Source organism: Marmota monax, unplaced genomic scaffold, assembly GCF_021218885.2.
Source record: "Marmota monax isolate L192 unplaced genomic scaffold, Marmota_monax_Labrador192_F-V1.1 WCK01_AAM20220418_F8-fsc00070, whole genome shotgun sequence".
In the NCBI taxonomy this organism is placed as follows: Eukaryota; Metazoa; Chordata; class Mammalia; order Rodentia; family Sciuridae; genus Marmota; species Marmota monax.
Genome location: NW_026692116.1, coordinates 3,289,484 through 3,307,113, shown reverse-complemented (window position 1 = coordinate 3,307,113; position 17,630 = coordinate 3,289,484). Strand labels below are relative to the sequence as shown.

The following is a 17,630-nucleotide window of genomic DNA, read 5'->3' as shown; positions in this document are numbered from 1 at the left end:
TTTGCTCACTTGTTTGGGGAGAAGCCAGTTGCCACATTGTGAGGATACTCAGCTGCTGTCTTGTGGAGGAGTCAACATGGTGAGACACATGAGGCCTTTTGCCTTATGAGAGCTCCATCTTGGCAGAACATCTTCCAGCCCCATCCCTCCTTCAGATAATGATGTTACTGTCCAAGATCTTATATGTAACTTCATGAGAAACCCTAGGCCAGAATCTCCTGGCTAAACTGTACTCTAATTTCTGACATACAAAAAGTGTGAGATGATAGATATTTGATATATTAAGCTATTAGGTTTGGTAGAAATGGTAGAGAGAAGGTGAGGTAGGTAGGTAGGTAAATACATAGATCACAGAGCCTCATTCTTTGCTTGTCAGTCATTTTCAAAGACTGGGAAAGTGAGTATCTGGTATTTTTCAGACTTCTCAGATGGAGGAATCCCAAAACACTAATGGGTATTCATATGTTGAGTGGCCAGAAAGAATGCCACTGTTAACATCTACTTTTGCAAGTCTGTATAATGCCTTATCCTTAACTACCCCTCCTCATCATGAAAAAAATTGTCCTACCCTAAATTGAAAGTATAAATATAAAAGAATAATAAATGTAAGAGTCAAGATAGTTGATCAAAGTCACTTAATGATTAGCTTTTTGTCTCTCCACACTTCATTAGTGGTGAGCTGCTTGAGAACAGGACAGGAGTCACCTGGCTTACTGATTTTCCCACTCCATGCCAAGTCTTACACTTATGTTTAGTAAGTATCTTGAGTGAAATTAATACTAATCTAATGGAGGTAAAGAATTTAAAAGGGATATTAAATCCCTGATGTTGCAATAGCTTGATTAATGAGTCATTCATTGTTAGATAGCATGTAAAGACCACGTGTTTCTTCTGAAGAGTAAACTGTTTCTGAACCATTGATGCTACGTTTTGGCTGAAGGAGCATGGTACTTACTTTCAAGTCATGGCATTTGGCTTTTACTTTGCTGTTGTTCTCTGGGGCGTGGGTTTGGAGAGAATCTGTGGAAGACTTTAATTTCAGCATCTTTTCTGTTAGAAGACTTTAATTTCAAACTTTAATTATCTGAAGCTCAATTTTTTCTTTTGTTTTTTTCAAAATATGAAAGTAATCAAAGACCTAAAGGTTTTTAAGATGAGGCGTTTGCTTGTGTGTACAGCAGGTGATGGTGCTTAACTATATGTTAGTGGATTTTTTTAAATTTACAGATTTTGGAGGGACAGAATATTACTGCAAAGGGTATTTTATCTAATTTTATAATACCTGCATTTGACTCTCATTTTAGGTACTTTTCAGTGTGAACCTCTTTGAACCTGTGTTTCTTTTCTTCTTCTTCTTTTTTTTTTTTTTTTAAGTTTGAGACATTATCTCATTAAGTTGTCCAGGCTGGCCTCTAAATTGTGATCTTCCTGTCTGAATTCTCTGAGTAGCTGGAATTACAGGTTTGCCCCACCTTGCCACCTACCCCTGGCTTGAATCTGTTTTTTAATTGGAAAAACTCTTGATTAATTTCCATTAACTCCAGCACCCCCCTACCATATAACAATGACAAAACACTAGTTTCTTCTGGTCTCAGTAAATGGTACTATCAGTTGCTCAAAGCCATTGTAGATCTCATCTTTTTTTTTAATATTTATTTTTTAGTTGTAGTTGGATACAATACCTTTATTTCACTTATTTATTTTTTATGTGGTGCTGAGGATCGAACCCAGGGTCTCGCATATAAGAGGCGAGTGCTCTACCACTGAGCCACAACCCCAGCCCCAGTAGATCTCATCTTTGATTCTTCTTTCTCCCTCACTCTCTTCATCTCTTTCATCACGATGTTACTTTGTTTCCAGGTCAATTTTATTTTGCATATATCTGTTTTTCTTTATCCCTGTTGCACCCTTTGTAGCCCAAACCATTATTGTTTCCCACCTGGATTTGTTTCATAGTTATTTGCTTATCTCCTTACTTCTCTTCTTGCTTTCCTTTAAATTTATTCCTTATAGATCTCTTAATTAATTACTTTTTATTATTTAATAAATAAATAATCATAACATTCCCTACCAAGTGTTTTTTAGTTACACTCCAAATAGATCCCAAATTCCCTTCTTATATGCCCCTTCATGATTGGGTCTCTGCAAATATTTCCAATTTCTTCTTTCTACTCTTCCTTAAACTAGTATACTTTAGCTTTATTGGTCTCTTCTTATAATCTGCACTATTTAGTATGGGGGCCATTAGCCACGTTGTTACTTGACCACTTGATCTATGGCTAGTCTAAATTGAGATATGATGAAGTGTAAAATACTTGTTGAATTTCAGACTTAGATTCCTCAGTATTCATTATCTATTGGATATATTGGGCTAAATAAAGTAATTATAATTTAACTTGTTCTACTTGTTCTTTTTAAAACTTTTAAAAACTAAAGTCTTGGGCTGGGGTTGTGGCTCAGTGGTAGAACGCTCACCTAGCATGTGCGAGGCCCTGGGTTTGATCCTCAGCATCACATAAAAATAAATAAATAAAATAAAGGTATTATGTTCAACTACAACTAAAAAAATAAATATTAAAAAACCCCTAATGTCTTGCATTTGTGGTTCACCTTTTATTTCTTCTCTTTTTTTCTTTTTCTTTTTGTACTGGGAGTTGAACCCAGGGGCACTTTACCACTGAGCCACATCCCCAGCCTTTTTTTAGTTTTTATTTTGAAATAGAATCTCACTAAGTTGAACTTGCAATTCTCCTGCTTCAACTTCCAAAGTTGCTGGCATTACAGGTATTCACCTTTTATTTCTGTTGGTGTTTCTCTGACCCATTAAACTTTCCAATTTCTCAAGGCCTTTGTACTTGTTGCTTTTTTTGCCTGTCTCTTCGCATAGCTAGCTCTTCCTGCTCATCTTATAGATCTTAATTTAAATGTTGTTGCTTCAGAAAGGCAGTCCTTAGCCAGGTGCAGTGAGGCACACCTATAATCCCAGAGGCTCAGGAGTCTGAGGCAAGAGGATTGTGAGTTCAAAGCCAGCCTCAGCAATTTAGCAAGGCCCTAAGCAACTCAGCGAGACCCTGTATCAATATAAAATATAAAAAAGAGCTGAGAATGTGGTGCAGTGGTTGTGTCCCCCTGGGTTCAATTCCTGGTACAAAAAAAGAAAGAAAGGCAGTCCTTAACCACCTTAACAAATTAAGTTCTTGGATTCACTGCCTTCATGTCATGGTATCCTTCCCTGCATTTGTTTATTCACTATTTGTCTGACTTCGTAACTATTTCCATGATGTTCAAGAACACGTTTGTTTTATTTATGACTATACTTTTCAGCACCCAATAAAGTACTGTTTTGGAGTAGATTCTAAATAAATTCTTATTAAGGGAATGATTCTGGAATTTCTTCTCGGGTCTACTGTAATGCTTCAAATAGGTTAAAATATTTTATAGACTATAAAGTACTTTACTTTTACAAATAAATATTTATATGTAGAGAAGCTGAAGAAATTGGCCATATGCCTCCATGAGCATTAGATTCAATTGTGTGAAGCATAGTTTGTGAATTTAGCCTGCATTTCAGTGTGTTCTTCTAACTTTTCATCCAATAGTTTGATACAGTGTTATATATATTATGACTTGGAACTTTTGAGGATTCTCCTGTTTTACAAATAAAAAATTTAAAAGCATTACCTTTTCTAGGAGTTATTTTCTGTAAAATTTTTAAAAATATTTATTTATTTTTTAGTTTTCAGTGGACACAACATCTTTATTTTTATGTGGTGCTGAGGATCGAACCCAGTGCCCCGCGCATGCCAGGTGAGCGCACTACCGCTTGAGCCAAATCCCCAGCCCTGTAAATTTTTTTTAATAAATATTTTTTATTTTAGTTGCAGATGGACACAATACCTTTATTTATTTATTTGTTTATTTATTTATTTATTTTGCATGGTGCTGAGGATGGAATCCAGTGCCTCACACATGCTAGGTAAGCACTCTACCACTGAGCTGCAACCGCAGCCCCTAGATTTATTTTCTTTTAGAGGTGGTTAGGTACTCATTTTAAATATTACCAGACCTCCAAAATAACAGGTGCCGAGTTTTGTAAAGGAACACTTCATTCACTTCAGTTTGGTGGTATCTTTTTCTTGGCTATCCTTGAATGTTCTGAGGCTATCAGGGTACAACTCAGCATTTTATTTTATTTTTTGTAGTTGTAGATGGACAGAGTACCTTTATTTGTTTATTTTTATGTGATGCTGAAGATTGAACCCAGTGCCTCATGAATGCTAGACAAGCGCTCTGCCACTGAGCTATAGCCCCAGCCCCAATTCAGCATTTTAGTCAGTATTTAGATATCGCTCTTGCTTAAATTAAGAGTGAAATTCTTCAAGAAAATTACTTTTACTTTTTATTTATTTTTATTTTTATTTTTTTAAAATTTAATTTTATTATTTTTTTATTAGCTACACATGACATTACAATGATCTTGGCAATTTATACATTTAAATCATTGGGGTATAATTTGTCATTTTTCTAATTGTACAGATTGCAGAATCACACTGGTCATAGAAGAAAATTACTTTTATAGGAAGCATATTTGATTTTTTTTTCTTTAGTAGTTTCACGGTGCATATTTGTTCATTAAAAAAACAAAGGGGTCTGGAGAGCTCAGTGGTAGAGTACATGCAGCCCTGGGTTTAATCCCCAACACCAGAACAAAAAAACAAAGAAAGGTTAACATGCTAATCATAAATGTATCTAAAAGCAGCAGAAGTCTAGAGAAGGATAATGATCCTTACTTTGCCAAAAAGTGGGGAAAGGGAACAAGAAAGATTCCAAATATGATTTTTTTAAACATTTATTTTGTAGTTGTAGGTGGACACAATACCTTTATTTTATTTTTATATAGTGCTGAGGATTGAATCCAGTGCCTCACATATACTAGGCGAACGCTGGACCTCTGAGCCACAACTCCAGCCCCCAAATATAATTAAAAAATATATTTTTAGTCGTAGATGGACACAGTGCCTTTATTTTATTTATTTATTTTTATGTGGTGCTGAGGATTGAACCCAGTGTTTCACAGGTGAGGCAAGCGCTCTACCACTGAGCTACCATTCAGCCCCCCAAATATAATTTTAATGTATATAGTTAGTTTCAATGCTGAAAAAGCTTGGGAGATAGGTAGGGAGCATATACTGAATCTTTTGTATGTTGTTGTGGTAGTAATGGTAGAAGCAGAGGCAGTAGATGTATTGTTGATAACTGCAAACACACGAATGCCTACAATGCTAGGTAATGTTCTTTTTTTTTGGGAGGGGGTTACCAGGGATTGAACTCAGGGGCACTCAGCCACATCCCCAGCCCTATTTTGTATTTTATTTAGAGACAGGGTCTCACTGAATTGCTTTGCATCTTGCCATTGCTGAGACTGTCTTTGAACTAGCGATCCTCCTGTCTCAACTTCCTGTGCCGCTGGGATTACAGGCATGTGCCACCATGCTCGGCAAAGTAGTATTCTGGCATATAAAAAATACTTATTTTCATGAAAACCATAGGAGGTTGGCCTATTCTTAGCCCTCTGCCCCCTTTTTTTTTTTAAGATGTAGGATTGAAAGTAGTTGATTGAGGGGCTGCTGTTGTGGCTTAGCGGTAGAGCACTAGCATGTGCGAAGCTCTGTGTTCCCTCAGCACCACATTAAAAATAAATAAATGTATGTTTATAAAAAAGAAGGAAAGAAAGAAAGTGGTTAATTTGAATTGCTGAAGGTCACACAGGTAAGTACACGGGGTACCAAGGTCACACTGGGTACTTGATCCAGCAAAGAATGAAAAGTGATCTGTGGAGGGCATCTGATAACAAAGAAGATTCCTGGAATGTAAGAGCAAATCTCTAAAGACATGCAGGAAAAGCCAAGGGAAGAAATGGGGAAGAAAAAAACCTGTTAGCATGAAAATAATTACATTTATTGAGTTATAGACATATGCTAAATACTTTATGTAGATTTTATTTATTATTATTATTACCATTTCTATTTTAAAGAAACTGGCCTGGAATTAGGATTGAACGCAGGTCTTTAATTTTCAAAGCCCAAGTGCCCAATTAATTTGCATTTGAGGTTTGAAATTTGTTGCTTTGTAACAATATCAAGTGGGGTTTGTGAGATGAGTACTTGTGGAAAATAGTGATTAAATTGGGAGAAGGGCTGAGGCTGTAGCTCAGTGGCAGAGCACTTGCTTAGCACATGTGAGGCACTAGGTTCAATTTTTTTGCACCACATAAAAATAAATAAAATAAAGGCATTCAGTCCATCTACAACTACATTTTTTTTTAAATTGGGAGGAAAGGTAAAATTGAAAGGCTAGCCCAAGAAGTACCATAGCTGAATAATAATAATTAAAAAAATATTTTTATTAGTTGTTGATGGACCATTATTTATTTATTTACATGTGTTGCTGAGAATTGAACCCAGTGCCTCACACATGCTAGGCAGGTGCTCTGCCACTGAGCCACAATCCCAGCCCTGAATAACAAGAATTTAAGAGAGAAAATATAAAGGAGGATGTCATCAAAGAAATAAATGAGGAAAACTTTTCCAAATGGAAGATTTTAATTTAGGTTCATCAGAGTGCTGTGCAAAACAGATGAAAAAAGATTGTGTTAAGACATTCATTGAATTTTTACAACTAAGAGGCCAGAGAAAATAAGAGAAGTTCCTGGGGGCAAAGGAAAAATAGATTAACTAATAAAATTAGAGTAGCTTCAGATTCTTCAACAAGAATAATAGCAGCTAAAAGACAATAAAGAGCATTATCTTAAAAAATCTGAGGGAAGCCACTTGAGGTGGCACATGCCTATACATGTGGGAGGCTGAGGCAGGAGGATTACAAGTTGAAAGGCCAGCCTCAGCAACTGAGTGAAGCCCTTAGCAAGGTCCTGTCTCAAAATAAAAAATTAAAAAGGAATGGAGATGTAACTCGGCGGTGAAATGTCCCTGGGTTTTAACCCTCAGCACAAAAACAAACAAACAAAAAACCCTGAAGAAAAATCATTTCTAATCTAGAAGTTTATAACAGCCAAATTTTCAAGTGTGACAGAAGAAAGCCATTTTCACATTGTAGTGTCTCAAATTTATGTTTCATGTAACTCTTCTCAGGAAGCCAGTAGAGGAAATATTTCACCAAAAATGAAGTAAAGGGAAGACCGGGTTTAGGAAACAAGTGTTTCAACCCAAGAAAGAGGATAAGGGAAAAACTAGGATCACAATTCTGTAGTAGGTACAGAGAGCAACCAGTTCAGAATGGAGCAGATTAAAATCAAGGTTGAAAAAGGGACTTGATGAAAAACATAAAATTGATAGCTCATGTGATATGCTTGAATATATTGAGATTTATGCAATTGTATGAATTGGAGAACTATTGGGAATAAATAAACACAAATAAAACTAAAAAAATTAAGAAAGGTGAATGGGTTATCTGCCGCAGTCTGGCTGGGCACAATTCAGGAGCCACTTGTCAAAAGAAACGAACTTTATTTTTAGAACACACACACACACACCACACAGCTCTTAAGGAATTCCTTCAGAGCCCTACAGCCACCACCGGCTTCCCACAAGCCTCTCAACCTCCCCCCACCCCTCCTGCTCTTGAGGCCGATTGGCTGGGTCACGTGGGCGGAGCCAAAAAAGTCCCCCAATGAGCAGCTCCGTGGTCTGAAAGGGCCGGGAAACAGCCCAATGAGCATCACCGCAGAGGAGCCAATCAGCTGGCAGCTAGAAGTTTGCTGGGGCTGCTGTGGGCCAATCATCAGCTGGCAGCTGGAAGTTTGCTGGGGCCCCTTTGGCTGTGGCTCTCAACAGTTTTCCACCTGTCTCAACCTCCCGAGTTGCTGAGATTACAGTCATATACCATCTGTGCACTCCCATTTGGAGGCATTTTCTTTTTTTTTTTTTTTAATTTTTTTTATTGGTTGTTCAAAACATTATAAAGCTCTTGACATATCATATTTCATACATTAGATTCAAGTTGGTTATGAACTCCCAATTTTACCCCAAATACAGATTGCAGAATCACATCGGTTACACATCCACATTTTTACATAATGCCCTATTAGTAACTGTTGTATTCTGCTACCTTTCCTATCCTCTACCATCCCCCCTCCCTCCCCTCCCATCTTCTCTCTCTACCCCATCCACTGTAATTCATATCTCTCCTTGTTTATTTTCCCATTCCCCTCACAACCTCTTATATGTAATTTTGTATAACAATGAGGGTCTCCCTCCATTACCATGCAATTTCCCTTTTCTCTCCCTTTCCATCCCACCTCATGTATCTGTTTAATGTTAATCTTTTCTTCCTGCTCTTCCTCCCTGCTCTGTTCTTAGTTGCTCTCATTATATCAAAGAAGACATTTGGTATTTGTTTTTTAGGGATTGGCTAGCTTCACTAAGCATAATCTGCTCTAGTGCCATCCATTTCCCTGCAAATTCTATGATTTTGTCATTTTTTAGTGCTGCGTAATACTCCATGGTGTATAAATGCCACATTTTTTTTATCCATTCATCTATTGAAGGGCATCTGGGTTGGTTCCACAGTCTAGCAATTGTGAATTGTGCTGCTATGAACATCGATGTAGCAGTATCCCTGTAGTACGCTCTTTTAAGGTCTTCAGGGAAAAGTCCAAGAAGGGCAATAGCTGGGTCAAATGGTGGTTCCATTCCCAGCTTTCCCAGGAGTCTCCATACTGTTTTCCAGATTGGCCTCACCAGTTTGCAGTCCCACCAGCAAAACTGGAAATCCATATGCAACAAAATGAAACTGAATCCCCTCCTCTCGCCATGCACAAAAGTTAACTCAAAGTGGATCAAGGAGCTAGATATCAAATCAGAGACTCTGCGTCTGATAGAAGAAAAAGTTGGCTCCGATCTACATATTGTAGGGTCGGGCTCCAAATTCCTTAATAGGACACCCATAGCACAAAAGTTGATAACAAAAATCAACAAATGGGACTTACTTAAACTGAAAAGTTTTCTCTCAGCAAGAGAAACAATAAAAGAGGTAAATAGGGAGCCTACATCCTGGGAACAAATTTTTACTCCTCACACTTCAGATAGAGCCCTAATATCCAGAGTATACAAAGAACTCAAAAAATTAAACAATAAGAAAACAAATAACCCAATCAACAAATGGGCCAAAGACCTGAACAGACACTTCTCAGAGGAGGACATACAATCAATCAACAAGTACATGAAAAAATGCTCACCATCTCTAGCAGTCAGAGAAATGCAAATCAAAACCACCCTAAGATACCATCTCACTCCAGTAAGATTGGCAGCCATTATGAAGTCAAACAACAACAAGTGCTGGCGAGGATGTGGGGAAAAGGGTACTCTTGTACATTGCTGGTGGGACTGCAAACTGGAGGCATTTTCATATTCATGTCTGGTTGATGCTAGTGCCTAAGCTGGACAGAATATCTCCATCTACTCTTTAGATGTGGTCTCTCTGGACTAGTTTCGGCTTCTTCCACCCTTTTTTTTTTTTTTTTTTTCAGTTGTGAAGATTGAACCCAGGGCCTCATACACACTAAACAAATGCTCTTCAATTGATCTATATCCTTAACCCCTAGTTTGGTCCTCTTAACAGTATGTTGGCTGGATTGCAGGAGGGAGCTTCCATAATCACTTTTGGTATACACTATTGGTTGAAGCAGTCAAAAAGTTCTTCTCTGATTCAAGGGACAAGAGGGTACATGAACTTCATCACATAATAGGAAGATGTGGATTAGGAAATATGATCATGTTATGGGTTGAATTATGTTCTCTCTTTCTCTTTTTTTAATTAATTTTCTTATTTTTAATTTTGTAATTGATTTTATTTTTTTAAATACATGACAGCGGAATGCATTACAATTCTTATTACACATATAGAGCACAATTTTTCATATCTTTGGGTATAAAGTATGTTCACACCAATTCATGTCTTTATACACATACCTTTTTTTGCATTACAATTCTTATTACACATATGTACCACAATTTTTCATATCTCTGTATATAAAGTAGGTTGACACTCAATTCGTGTCTTCATACATGTCCTTTGGATAATGATGTTCATCACATTCCACCATCCTTGCTAATCCCCTGCCTCCTCCCTTTCCTTCCCACCCCTCTTCCCTATCTAGAATTCCTCTATTTCTCCCAAGCTCCCCCTCTCTACCTTTGGAGCTAGTCATTCTGTGAAAATGCTCTTTACTGGTTTGAGGACAGATTGATAAGGGTCTCATTACATCTTATTTATGATAAATACACCCAGTTTTTTTAAAAATTAATCATATCACAACATTTCCCTATCATGATCACCTCAATGACATGTTTTAATTCCTGCTTTACAATTGGGTTTGACTAAAATCCTGATTAAAAATATACTTTACATACTGACTCAGCACACCTGTGCTTGTACATACATACATACAGTATATATTTTTAATACATATGTGAAGTAAAAATTTCATATAAAATTATATCTTTTGATATTTTTTGCCCTTTTTCTTTTTTCTTTTTGGTACCAGAGATTGAACCCAGGGACACTTAACCACTGAGCCATATCCTTATCCCTTTTTATATTTTATTTAGAGCAGGGTCTCATTGAGTTGCTTAGGGCCTTCTAAGTTGCTGAGGCTGGCTTTGAACTCGCAATCCTCCTGCTTCAGCCTCCCAAACTGCTGGGATTACAGATGTATGCACTGGCTCTTTTTCATTTTTAAATGAAATATTTGTGTTACCATTTAAGTGATTTTATCACTCCCTTGTGTGTTTCAGTTTGTAGTTTGCAAACATGAAATTTGGAAAAGTTTCCAAAACCTATATGTTAGGGTCATTATTGCTAAAACTTGTTTCATCTTTATCATCTCAGAGAGAGAATTCTAATGGTAATTTTTAAGTAGAACTTAACAGGATTGTGCTTGCCTAGCATGTGTAAAGGCCTGAGTTGGAATCCCTAATGTAGCAACAACACAAAATTTAAAAACAAAAAACAAGACAGGATTCTCAAGTTCTCAGTAATAAATGCAATAAAACTAAAATCTATGCAACTTATTTTTTAATCCTCAGGTGGCGACAGACAAGGTTGCAGAAAAGCTGAGTTCTACTCTCTCATGGGTGAAGAACACAGTTTCGCATACAGTCAGTCAGATGGCCAGTCAGGTGGCAAGTCCATCTGCTTCATTACACACTACATCCTCATCTACCACACTGTCAACACCAGCCCTTTCACCGTCTTCCCCATCACAGTTGAGTCCGGATGACTTGGAACTCCTGGCTAAACTGGAGGAACAAAATAGGTGAGTGAGGTTACTTGGTGTTCTCTTTCCAGTTATCATACAAATCCAACTAAAGTAAAAAAAAATTAAATATTTACTCATATTAAGAATGTTTGTTTTCTAGTTTTTGGCTTCTTTATCAGATTATGTAACAAAGTATTTTAGTCTTTTGGGTTGAGTGTTGGTCATGAAAAAGATTAACTTTTTCTTCCTGTACGGTTAGATTTAGAGGTTTGTTTTCTTAATACAGCAGAGTCCCTAAATCCCTCCTGAACTTTATTTAAAAATATTTTTCTTTGGTGGTACTGAGGATCTCACCCAGGGCCTTGCATTTGCTAAATAAACACTCTACCACTGAGATATACCCTCAGCCCTACCATTTTTATTTTAAACTTTCTTTATAGCCCCCTTTGGTTAAAATGTAAAACAGTTTAATCTAGTATGAATATCTGATTTGTGGTTTAGAATGGGAAATCTTTTCAGAAATGTAGCCATGAAAGGCACTATATCACTATCTCATTAGAGTATGAAATGGAATAGTTGTTTACTTTGCTAGGAATGTGTACTCTGGATCCTTTGTATTTCTTCACTATGTTATTATCAAAACCTCATTGGGGGTATTGTGTACAAAACAATATAAAGAAGAATACCCTTTTGTGTTTGACCAAGTTATATAATGCCACTGGCTGTATGGATAATAATAATGGTAATTTTTAACAGCTTTTTTGGTGTATAATTGATATAATAAATTACCAATATATAAAATGTACATTTTGGTAAGTTTCAACATTGGTGTATTCTGTGAAATTATCACCCAAATAAAGAAAAAAAATCTGTATCATCTCCCCCTCCATGTCCCACTGTAGAAATAGAATCATTCACTATTATACCCTTTTTGTATGGATTGTTTCATTTAACAGAATTATTTTGAGAGTTGTCACTCCTTTTTGTTGCTTAGCTGTATTCCATCATATGGATATATCACAGTTTACTCATCTGTTGCTGTGAATGGTATAAACATTTGTGGATAGGCCTTTGTGTTAATGTATACTTTTCACTTCTATGGGACAAACACCTAGGAATAGAATTGATAGATTATATTGTAGATATTATGTTTCACTTCCAAACTATTTTCCAAATGGCCTCTATTTTTTCACATTCCCATCAGAAGTCTATGAAATTTCTAGTTCCTGTACATCCTTGCCAACAGTTGGTTTGGTCACTCTTTTTTAATTTTAGTCATTCTATGAGTATTGATAATATGTGGTTTTAATTCAGCACTCATAGTGTTGAGCATCTTTTGTATTTATTTACCATCTGTATGTCATCTTTTTTCTTTTTATGGCACTGGGGATTCAAATCATGGGCACTCTACCAGTGAGCTTCATACCCAGACCTTTTTACTTTGAAATATGTTCTCGATAAGTTTCCAAGGCTGACCTGAACCTGTGATCCTCCTGCCCAGTCTCCTGAGTCACTAGGATTCCAGGTGTGAACCATTCTGCTTGACTAACTTATCATCTTTGATTTTAAAAAGTAAGGTAAGCCCTACTTGGTGGCTCACTCCTGTAATTCCAACTACTTGGGGGGCTGAGGCAGGAGGATTGAAAGTCAAGGCCAGCCTCAGCAAATTAGTGAAACTCTGTCTCAAAATTAAAAAATGAAAAGGGCCTTGGATGAGCTCAGTGGTAGAGTCCCTCTGGGTTCAATACTTAATACCAGAAAAACGAAAATAAAGTTAGGTTGTTTGCTTTCTTGTTATTGTGTTTTGAGAGTTCTTTATATGTTTGGGATATAGATACCTTATCAAGTACATGATTTTCAAATCTCATTTTTCCAGTCGGTGGTTTTTTAATCTCTTAAAAGTATCTTTTGAGCCATGCGTGATGGTGCACACCCATAATCCCAGCTACTCTGGAGATTGAGGCAGGAGGATTAGAAGTTTGAAGCCAGCCTGGTCAATTTAGCAAGAACTTGTCTCAAAATAAAACTAAAAGAGGACCGAAGATGTAAATCAGTGGAAGATCATAGCATGTATGAGGCCCTGGGTTCAATCCTCAGTACCATTAAAAAAAAAAAAGTGTCTTTTGAAGAGAAGTTGTTATAAATTTTGATGAAGTCCCAATGTTAAATTGTTTTTTCTTTTAATAGATTGTGTTTGGGTGACTCACGGTTACACAGGTTCTCTTATTTATTTTCTTCTAGAAGTTTTATTATTATTATTTTTTAAAGAGATGGGATTTTAACAAATTAGAACAAATAAATTTTTTAAAAAAAAGAGATGTTTTTTTTTAATGCTAATTAGGCTGATCACAAAGTTTGGTACAGAAGTAATCCTTCTACCTTAGCATCCTGAGTAGCTGGAATTATGGATGCCCAACATCATGCTCAGTCCAAGAAGTTTTATAGTTTTAAATTTTACACATAACTCTGTGATCTATTTGAGTTAATTTTGTATTTGATGCAAGGTGTAGATCAAAGTTTATTTTTTTGAATATGCACAAACATGATTTTTCCTGTACTGTTTGTTAAAACCAGTATCCTTTCTCTATTTAATTACTCTTATAATTTGGTTAAATATCAGTTGTCCATAAATATATGAGTCTCTTTTTGGACTCCATTTTGTTTTATTCATCTCTTTCTGTTTTTTAATGCCAACATTATACTACCTTAGTTATTATAGCTTTATATTGAGTCTTTTGTTTTTAATTTTTTTTAGTTGTAGATGTAAACAATACCTTTATTTCATTTATTTTTTTATGTGGTGCTGAAGATTTAACTCAGTGCCTCACACGTGCTAGGCAAGCATTCTACCACCGAGCTACAACCTCAGCCCCTGTATTGAGTCTTGAAATCAAATAGTGTTAGTTTTCCAACCTTGTTGTTTTGTTTTGGCTTTTGGTTCTTGACATTCCCATATAAATTTTACAATCAAGTTGTTAATTTCTGGAAATATCTGGAAATTTTTGTTGAGATTGCATTGAATTCCTAATGATATTGTCTTCTACCCCCCAAACAATATATTTCTCGATTATTGTTTGTCTATGGTATGTTTTTAAATTTAGTTTTTAATTGCTCATTGCTAGCATGTGAAACTATAATTGTTTTTCTTATATTGATCATAAATTCTGCAGCCTTGCTGTATTCATTGTTCTTGTAGGAGTTTTTTGTTTTTTGTTTTTTTTGAAATGTTTTAGATGTTGATGGACCTTTATTTATTTATTTATTTTTATGTGGTGCTGAGAATCAAACCCAGTGCCTCAACATGCTAGGCAAGCGCTCTGCCACTGAGCCACAACCCCAGCCCCTGGTAGGAGTTTTTATTTTTGTTTTCAAGATTGCATTAGGTTTTTTTGTATAGTTGAACATATTATCTGTGAATAAGAGCACTTTAACTTCTTTTTCATCTTTTGGATACCTTTTATCTTTTTTCACCTGCCTATTGCAACAAATTAGAACCTCAAGTATACATTAAAATGGTAATGGCAAACAGACATTTTTGCTTTGTTGATCTTAAGGTGTAAAGTATTATATATGCTGTTAATTGTAGGTTTTTCATATGCCTTTTATCAGGCTAGGTAAATTCCTTTTTATTTCTTATTTGGTTTAGAGTTAAGATACATTTTAGATTTTATAAAATGCTTTTTCCAAATCTATTGAAATGATCGTATGATTTTCATCTTTTAGTCTGATAATGTGGCAAGTTGATTTTGAATCAATTTTGCATTCCTGGGACAAATTCCACTTGGTTATGATATAGTGTCTTTATAAAATATTATTGATTTGATTTGCTCATTTTTTTGGGGAAATTTTGGATCTATGTTAATGAAGGAAATTGATTTTTATGATAGTTGTCTTCAAATAGTAGTTGATTGGAAATGTCTTTGATCTTTAATTGAAATGTCTTGTGACCTTATGATGCTTGTGTGATCTAATATGGGTTTTTAGTGCTTATTTTTTTAAACCTTGCCTTAGCAACATTCCTTCAAATTTATTACTTGTTTTATGGCCCTGAATATTGTCTGTCTTGTTAAATGTTCTTTGGCATTTGAAAAGAATGTGTATTCAGCTGTTGTTTGCTGAAATGGTCTATAAATGTCTGTTGGCTCAAGTGGATTGATAGTGTTGTTCAAATCTACTATATCTTTGCTGGTTTTCTTCTGTTTACTTGTTATGTCAGATATTGAGAAAGAAGTATTAGAATTTCCAGCTATAATTGCATATTTGTCTGTTTTCTTTTAAATTCTGTCTTTGTTTTATGTAATATGAAGTTCCATTATTGGTGTATGGACATTGAGGATGTCTTATATCTCTTTATGACCTTTATGCTTAGAAATCTACTTGATTTCATTAATGTAGTCACTAACTTTTTGAATAGTTTTAACATTTTATTTTTCCCCATCTTTTATTTGTATTCTTTGTGTGTGTGCGTGCACGCGTGCGTGTACATGCATGTGTGTGTGTGTATGTATGTGCGCTGTGTATCCAACCTAATGCAATCAACCTGTGTGTCTAACCTAACTCACAGGCAAGCACTCCTCCACTGAGCTATATCTCAACCCTTATTTAGGTCTATTTTAAAAATACAATCTTACTAGACTTTTGATTGGGTTAGTTAGATGTTTAACTTTTTTAAAAACGTCAAGTAAGTTTTATTTCCTGCTTACATTCACATTCATCTCCAGGTACAGGTGAGTACATCTTTACTTCATACTTCCTTCCAGGACCAGAACCCAGGTGCTATTCAGGGTAAACTGGACTTAGAAGGAAAAAGATGTAGTTGAAAATACCCAGGGAGTGATATGTATAACTTTTCCTTTACATTTTATGACCCCCAAAGCAAATCAAATGGCCAAACCTTTTTGAGTCAGACAAGAAGTATAATTCTGCAGAGGTGAAAACACATTTTATTAGTTTCTTCTTTTGAATTTTTATTTTAAATTTATTCACATGCCATAGAGTTCACCCTCTTAAAGGATATAATTTAGTGTTTTTTCAATATAGTCACACAGTTGTACAACTATGATTATACTGTCCAGTTTCAGAACATTTTCATCAGTCCAAAAAGAAACTGTGTTCCCATTAGTCTTCCCATTTCATTCTATGTCCAGCTACTAATTTACTTTCTGTCTCTGGGGATTTGCCCATTCTGGGCATTTCAGAATCATTTTGAATCTTTCATTTTGAAGATTTTGAGGAAAATAGACTGCTTACATTTAATGTAATAATAAAAATGGTTATATTTAAATCTGTTATCTTGTTTTTTGTCATTGTTTTCTTTTAATCATTTGACCTTCTTAAGACAACTTATCACTCTATTTTTTAAAAATTTGTTTAGTTATACATGGACACAATATCTTTATTTTGTTTACTTATTATTTTTTATGTGGTGCCGAGGATCGAACACAGTGCCTCACACATGCTAGGCAAGTGCTTTACCGCTGAACCACAACCCCAGCCCCCCCACTCTATTTTCTTTTTAAAAAATTTTAAAAAATATATTTATTTTTTAATTGTAGGTGGACACACAATATCTTTATTTCATTTCTTTTTTAATGTGGTGCTGAGGATCAAACCCAGTGCCTTACTCGTGCTAGGCGAGCCCTCTACCACTGAGCCACAACCCCAGCCCTATCGCTCTATTTTCAAAGGATATTTATTATACCATTATACATAATGTGTTAAGAACCTTTGAATAGTACACTTGCATTTACAATCCTTTGTGCTAGTTTATACTTTTATATATAATTCCCATACTGTAATATTTTTGCCTCAACAGTTATCTTAGAAATGAAATCAAAGGCTGAGGATATAGCTCAGTTGGTAGAGTGCTTGCCTCATATGCACAAGGCCCTGGGTTCAATCTCCAGCACCACACACACACACACAAAAAAAAAAAAAAAAAAAAAAAAAAAAGAGAGAGAAAGAAAGAAAGAAAGAAATGAAATCGAAATAAAAAGAAAAAAATGCATGTTTTTATGTCTGTGTAGTTACCATATTTGGTACTTTCTATCCTTTTTTTTCTGTACTGGGGGATTTGAATCCAGGGTGCTCTATCACTGAGCTACATCCCCAACCCTTTTTACTTTTTATTTTGAGACAGAGTCTCACTATGTTTCTGAGGCTGGCCTCACCTGTGTTCCTCCTGCCTCAGCCACCCAAATTGCTAGGATTACAGGTGTGCAACACACTGGCACTTTCTGTGGATCCATGTTTCCATCTGATGTCACTATCCTTCTGTCTAAAGGACTTCCTTTAGCATTTCAGGTTGCTGGTGATGAATTGTTTAGCTCTTGTATGTCTGAGAAAGTTAAAAGAT

The 17,630-nt window shown here is 35.7% G+C and overlaps 1 protein-coding gene across 4 annotated transcripts in view; it reads left to right on the top strand.

The window, feature by feature from the left end:
* Evi5 (ecotropic viral integration site 5) overlaps nt 1–17,630 on the top strand; it is a 210,014-nt gene that overhangs the window by 29,734 nt on the left and 162,650 nt on the right. For all 4 annotated transcript variants that reach the window (XM_058585230.1, XM_058585233.1, XM_058585236.1 and 1 more), the window contains exon 2: nt 11,103–11,332. In XM_058585230.1, coding sequence (XP_058441213.1) covers nt 11,103–11,332 — 230 coding nt within the window. The remainder of the gene's footprint in view (nt 1–11,102; nt 11,333–17,630) is intronic.